The following is a 6,947-nucleotide window of genomic DNA, read 5'->3' on the forward strand; positions in this document are numbered from 1 at the left end:
ACGCTTCAATAAAAAAATTTGTTCGATATTTTCACGATAAAATGGCTCTGTAAATGCATAAAAATGCATTTACAGAGTGAAATTAGTGTGTGGAATAAGAATGTCTTTGACAATTTAGCTGGCAAAAGACACGAAAAATCGTCGATTCTTTCGTATTTGAAGCAATTTGGAAATCGAAGCGGAATAGAATTTAACATTAGTAAATAATATAAAATAAATATTGAAAATTGTAACGAGATAATTATGGGTAATAGATATATTATATCTAAATAAATAGATGTTATATGTTTTTATCAAAGCAAGAATTGGCATTTAGAAGGCATATGGAATATATTGGATATAATAACAGAGGCAATTATAATGAACTTGTTTATTACGTACGTCAGATAAATAATCTATTAAAAATACATTTAAAGAAAGAATTAACTGATTACCCCTGGATGTCGGCTTCTTATAGAAACACAACTTCCCTATCATCAAATGTCACGGCACGCCCCTGATAGAATGTCTTTTCCATATTTGAGTTAGCAGTTGTAGTTTCAACTCAAAATCTTAAATTCTTTTCTTTTCAGCCCTTGGTATATATGCAGAAGGTTGAATTATAAGAACTTTTAACACACAAAACACTAACAAGACCTTGTGTGCCCCTCATAGATCCACCTTGGTCAACAATGGTGGTGACCAGATGATTAACAGACAGGGTTCAACATATTTGGGAGGGGAGAGTATATAACATTGATACCTTTACAACCTCTTTAACATACAACCATCCATTTTTAAGAATTAGATTTCAGTTTTTTATTAGACAATGTTAATGTGTTTTTAATGTCATACTTTGTTCTGACTTGAATTGAAGATGAATGAGAATGTTCTTTGGTCATAACAGCATGTCATATAAAGCCATTAAGACAGATGTTTCATCATTTTTCATGTTTTAGAACAGGGATGGGTAACCTTTTTCTGTATAAGGGCCGCATTTCAAAACTTTTGAACTGACGCGGGCCTCATACAAGATAAGGGGGAATGCCGATAAATCAATTATTTATTCATATATAATTATAAATTTGCATAGATATACTTAATTTAGCTTCTAGAACTGATGTAAACGTAATGTATCGAAAATATTTGATTAAATACTAGTCACTTCTAGTTTTAAATTAATTTCGATGTGAGTCTATTAGCGGTTTCGTGTTTTAATTTTTACTAAATTCATTGCAGGAAAAACTATTTATATACATAAGTTGTAGTAAATAACGTTTGAATTTTTGCTGCATACTTCTTAAGCTAGGAAATTGATATATGGACCTCATACGGGATTATACGTATTTTATGCGACGCGGACCGCATTAATATTAATGTGGCCCGGGCGCGGGTTGCCCATCTGTGTTTTAGAACACGGGGAAGTGATTCATCAGAATTTGTGAGAAATAAATACTCCACACTGCCAATGTTTAGTTCCTGTTTGAGTATAGAAAACAATATAATGGAAAATTAACACATCTAAAAGCCTTAATTAGTAATTAATTTCAATTGTCCTGAATGTTCTGTTTCAACTTTATAAATGGAATTGTTTAAAACCTAAAACAGGGATTAAAATTAACTTGTAAGATGATCGGGCACTAGTTTTAGAATTATATTTTAATAAAATTTATCACATTCTCTTCATTTAAATCCTCTGACTTGACTGACTTATTAAAAATGTGAAGGTTAAAAACAATTTGAAATTACGTGAAAGATTAAACTAGATACCAGTAAGTGATGAAGACCAGTTTTAAAGCATTGAATTGCAAAATTTGGCAGAAAAATCAACCCAAAATCGAAATTATAGAACAGGAAGTAATTGATAAAACGTTTATATACGTCGTTGATTTTGCTTTCAACCGTATCGAGAACTGTAAACAATCTTTGAAGCATCTCCTGAAACATTCACTCATCCCCGAAATTCTACTGTCTGACCTAGTTTCCAGCACATCTTGTGCTCTAGACAAGTGAAAACAATACTGTTTTCTGCGTTTAAATTCCTCTAGAACGTTAAAAAATTAATATTTACCATTATTTTTCAATTTATACGATTAATATTAAATATATTTCATTATTTGCGAGCGAGTGCATCTCTTCTAATTAGAAATCCTGTTTACAATAAGAGGTACTTCAGGATTTTTTATCGTAAATTTATTTTTCAATTGTTCAGCTACTCGAACTAGTTACTTTGAATGATTGTCCATTAGTTCCACGTGAATAAATACGTAGAAATCTTCCTGTTTGTTCAGAATTCCATAAATCATCACTACATCAACATGTACAAGAGTTTACTTTCGCTTTGCTGCATTCTTACGATCAGCCGAGCCGAAGGTAATTGCCAAAATTTTAAAATTAGGACCCGTTACAATAACTTAATTTAATTGTTTATCCTTCAGATGCGTGCGATCTCCGTCTCGATCCAGGATTCTGCAGGGCATCCATGGAAAGATACTACTACGATAAGAGCAATGGAAGTTGCTTGATGTTCATGTATGGAGGATGTGGCGGAAACAAGAACAATTTTAAAACTAAGGAAGAGTGTTTAGAGGTGTGCAAAGGTAAAAACAATTTAGAAGAGTTTAAAATTATGACGTAGTTAATACTTTAAAAAAAAAATTGCTTCCTTGTTTTAGATGGGAAGAATTTCGTGAAGGAAAAATCGTCGTATAAAGTTGTGTAGTTGTAACTTAAATTATTTTCTTCCTTTAATAAATTATTTTCCTATAATTTTATACGTGTAAGCAAGCATTGTCTACTAATCCTATAGGATTTTTGAGTTATCAGGAGCAAAGCGTTATCGGGGTACTATAGTTATCAGAATTTCATCCAGACCTACTAATTAATGATTTAATGGAGTAGAATCTATATAGTTACTCATAAACATTATTTGAAACGTTCAATGGACTAAATTTGACCCCAATTTTTTAAAATTTAAGCTCAGTTGAACACGAAGCATCGGTTAGGATCGTGGATATCAGAACAGATTCTCCGTAAAAAGTAAGAAATTTCTTCGTGTCGAATAGAGAATTCTAGCTTCTTAAATCGTTAATTCGAATTAAATCGCATTAAAACGAGCTAATCGCGCGCAATGACCTTCGGTATGCGAAATATACATTAAAACTAGATTTTGTTTCGTGTGTAGATGAATTCAAGTTTTGAGTAAGGATAATCCCAAACTTAGTTGATTTTTTTCATTTCGATAATCGGTTTTCATTCCAAACAAAAATCCAGTAACGTGTTGATTAACTTTCTTGGCAACATTTGGTGGCGCCATCTGTTACTAAATTAAAAATATGTTAATAACGAGTAAAATCGTCATTAAGTCTGGCCCTAATCGAAATATGAATATGATGCACCATTTTTGCATTTCTCGAGGTTTTAAGGTCTCGAGTCCACAAAAGTAAAACTCTTGGGGGTCATGTTTTGACCGATTGCCATACTTTCTCTCTGTTATATATAACAGCTGGAAAAATGATTGTGGTCTAAACCGATGTTAATTAATGTTAAATCGAAAGTTTTAGTGATAAATATGGAATTAAATCGCCATTTACTTCTTCAATAATCTATATGTGATCATCAGATAACTGGATGCCAAGATGATAAAAGCGTCAATACTCTTGGGAATCTCAGTTTTGAATCTTGGGAATCAGCCCAAATTTTCACAGGAAAATTGCTCCAAGTATTTCAATCTTTTGCCACCTGGCTGTGTTCCTATTGTGTGTCATATCCAAACCAAAACACGCATGATAAAGATACTGTAGAGCATCGATTATCCGACTCAATTGGGTACTGAGGTTGGTCGGATAACTGAAAAAATCGGATAACCGAAAAAAATACATTATTACTATAGTATATTAGGATATCCCATGCAATTAGTATATCGCTATTAACCAACTTCGCGTTGAATTTTCATCGATGTTTTAGCCTAACAATATTTTTTAAAATAATAATCGTCGCTATTGTATCGTTAAAAATTATTTTTAAATTATTTTATTGCTCACAAAACAAACAACCACTCATAATTAGAAAATTACGTATCGTTTAAATACTGGCCTCCCTTCAATGGCCGAGTCGTGTTGCCAGCTAAAACACGCAAAAAGTTAACAAAAATATTAAAGTATCCAAAACATAGCCAAATATTGTAGCGCCACATCACTAGCGGACATTTGAAATTTGCCGATTAGAACGGTCGGTTAACCGATGTAACGGTTAATCGGGGATCGGATAATCGATGCTCTACTGTATATTAGTTATTAGTATCCATGGTATAGTGGTTTAAAGGGTCAAATAAATGTAGAGCTACATTAATTGAAAAATAAGATACTGTACATCAAAAATGAATTACAGTTGAAGGTAACTACAAAAATGCAAATTTCATATGTACTGTTTGATGGTCCAGGCATTTAAGACATTGGCCTGGTGCTCAAGAAGAGCAACTCTCCAGAAATTTTTCACAGGTGTTCAGTCCCAAATGCATCAATACCAACAGAGTGAGAGAAAGTTTAACAAGAAAATATCATTTTATTGTTAACATTTCAGCTGTGTAAGAGTTTAACAAATATTTCCATTTCATGCAGTACTCTGACTTAATAACAGCATACACATTAAATACAAACTAAGATAATGTGAAGAAGAAAAACAATTACAATTAAAATACATGATTTCTCTTGTGTTCAATAAATAAATAAAATTCTAAAAATTCTTAGAATATTTTAAAAATAACATTGAATGAATTTTATAAAATATTAAATTTTTCTGACAAATGTTCATTCATGAGTGTAAAGTGTACTTTACACTCATGAATGAACATTTGTCAGAAAAATTTAATTTATACACACACATTTCAAATTCTTCTTCTAGATTATTAAAAAACCACACTTTCAGTTAGAACTCGTAGAAAAAGTGTATATAGTCAACAGCCCAAAAATATAAATTAATTTATCGAGCTATATAAACATGCGATCAAGAGACAAGGCGTCCAAAGTATTTGGATCTCGGATATTTTTCGAACAATTGAGGCCACTGCACAAGAAAGTGGTCAGCGAAGTAGTAGAGTATCCTTCCCGACAAGGACAGGGTCTTCACCCTGCAGATACTCTCCACGTACACTATTGTAATCTTCTTAATGGCAACGACCTGTAAAAAAAATTGTGTGTTAAAATAGAGCATTTAATAAACTGCAATCTACACCAGAGTTAATATAAGTATATTATAAGTAATACTTACGCTATTTAAAAAAGCAACTGCGCAGATTGGTATGCAAGTACCCGGTCCATTACAAATTATCTAAAAATGTAAATAGATCAATAATCATGAATAAACAATTATAATAAATTTTTGCATTTCGAAATTTACTCACCAAGTCAGGCTGATGTTTTAACACCAGAGGTATACTGTATATAATAGCATATAACGTGGTGGCCACACTAGAGAGCCATGACTGATGGAGCTCTCTGCTTCTTGGAATCTTCTCAATTAGGTACGAGCCTTCTCCTTGTTTTACCTTTAAAATTAAACAAAAAATTACTTAATATGCATGCCAAGTAATTATTTACTGGTATGATTTAAAACCGCAAAAACCTTTTACTTTAATACAAGCATTCATCTATGTCCAATAAAAAATTAAAGCTAATTAAATGGATTATCAGATAATTACATTTGAATAACAAAATGTTAAGAATTTTTTTGCCGCTTACAAAATGCAATTAAAATGTTATAAAATTTTGATGTGACTGCCATGCAAATAATGATAATATTCTTAATATGTCTAAACTTTAATTATATTTTTTTTTGTCGGTAGCATCCTTGAAAATTTTAGAATTTGTGGCTACAATAGAAATAGTCTACAGAAATAAATACTTTACAGTACTTTATCTCTTTGAAATAGTTTATTCTACAGCAAATTATTGTGTAAGTTATTAAATATTCCACGTAAAACAGCTATTTACAACTTCAATCTAGATTGATGGTATTCTGAAACATGACAATAAGTTAGAGTCTAACTCTTGGCTTGTTGGGATGAGAATACACATGAAAGCATACTTGGGAAATCCAGATTCAAATCTGGATCAGCTCAGAATTTACCTGAGTGTGTTGTTCTGGTTTCATCAAATTCTATTCACTATCACATATCACAAATGTTGTGTGTCCGATCGAATGCTATTGGCTGTATACAACAACAGAGTTAGCCATTCAGAAATCATGCTTACAATACAATGAATGTTATTTGTTCACATTTAAAATACTATGTCAAACAACTGCTAATTATCATTCCTAAATACATATTTCTATACAATTAACATGTGTAGAAAAATATACTATTTCTTTGTATATAGATTTAAGGCAACTTAACACAATAAATTATTGCAAAAAATTTCCAGAAAAGGGCATTACCTACATAATAAATAGCTGATATGCATTATTAATCAAACCATACAAATATACTGCTGGCCAAGTAAAATGCAACACCATGCAGGCCTGTAGATATTGCAGGTGTTGCATTTTGCTTGGCCAGCAGTGTAATAAGAATAAATAAAAAATTTAATATTTACAATCATTTTAAATGTCTCCAATTCGTGAACCTTCTTTTCGCTGTTTACATCGGTCTCGGCAATTATATATACAATAGGAGTGTATTTTTCATTTAACCTTGCGATTAATTGTACCATTTCGTACGTGTGTCCACCTGTAAATTAGATTATTATATAAAAAAAAAACATCAACATTGAAAAAAAAATCCTCGATTTAAATTACTAACCCGATCCCATAACCACCATCAATTTGCAATTGGCTCTTCTTATGTTCATTGGACCCTTTTTATTTGGATTATGTATCCTCATCATTACGATCACAAACCTAACGACAAATAATGCTAGAAGCGAGAAGAAAGCGTGGATAAAAATATCACACGTGAAGGCCGCCATCTT

At 31.6% G+C, this 6,947-nt stretch overlaps 1 protein-coding gene across 1 annotated transcript; it reads right to left on the bottom strand.

Moving 5' to 3' along the window:
• Positions 1-4,223: 4,223 nt before the first annotated feature.
• LOC111641379 (UDP-N-acetylglucosamine transferase subunit ALG14 homolog) lies at positions 4,224-6,947 on the bottom strand. Its single transcript, XM_023387535.1, has 5 exons — positions 6,779-6,947; positions 6,573-6,706; positions 5,381-5,524; positions 5,248-5,307; positions 4,224-5,157 (listed from the first exon to the last, which is right to left on the bottom strand). The coding sequence occupies exons 1-5, from the start codon at positions 6,942-6,944 to the stop codon at positions 4,984-4,986; spliced, it is 678 nt and encodes a 225-aa protein (XP_023243303.1). The 5' UTR covers positions 6,945-6,947; the 3' UTR covers positions 4,224-4,983.

This window comes from Centruroides sculpturatus, unplaced genomic scaffold (assembly GCF_000671375.1).
Source record: "Centruroides sculpturatus isolate CEXI.00-Female unplaced genomic scaffold, Cexi_2.0 scaffold1181, whole genome shotgun sequence".
In the NCBI taxonomy this organism is placed as follows: domain Eukaryota; kingdom Metazoa; phylum Arthropoda; class Arachnida; order Scorpiones; family Buthidae; genus Centruroides; species Centruroides sculpturatus.

Bases quoted from the DNA above. Each gene is read 5' to 3' on its own strand.
- LOC111641379 (XM_023387535.1), bottom strand. From the start codon at position 6,944: ATGGCGGCCTTCACGTGTGATATTTTTATCCACGCTTTCTTCTCGCTT. The intron at 6,707-6,778 runs GTTAGTAATTTA...TCTAATTTACAG, and splicing joins GATGGTGGTTATGGGATCGG to GTGGACACACGTACGAAATG. The intron at 5,158-5,247 runs GTAAGTATTACT...TTTTTTTTACAG, and splicing joins CAGTTGCTTTTTTAAATAGC to GTCGTTGCCATTAAGAAGAT.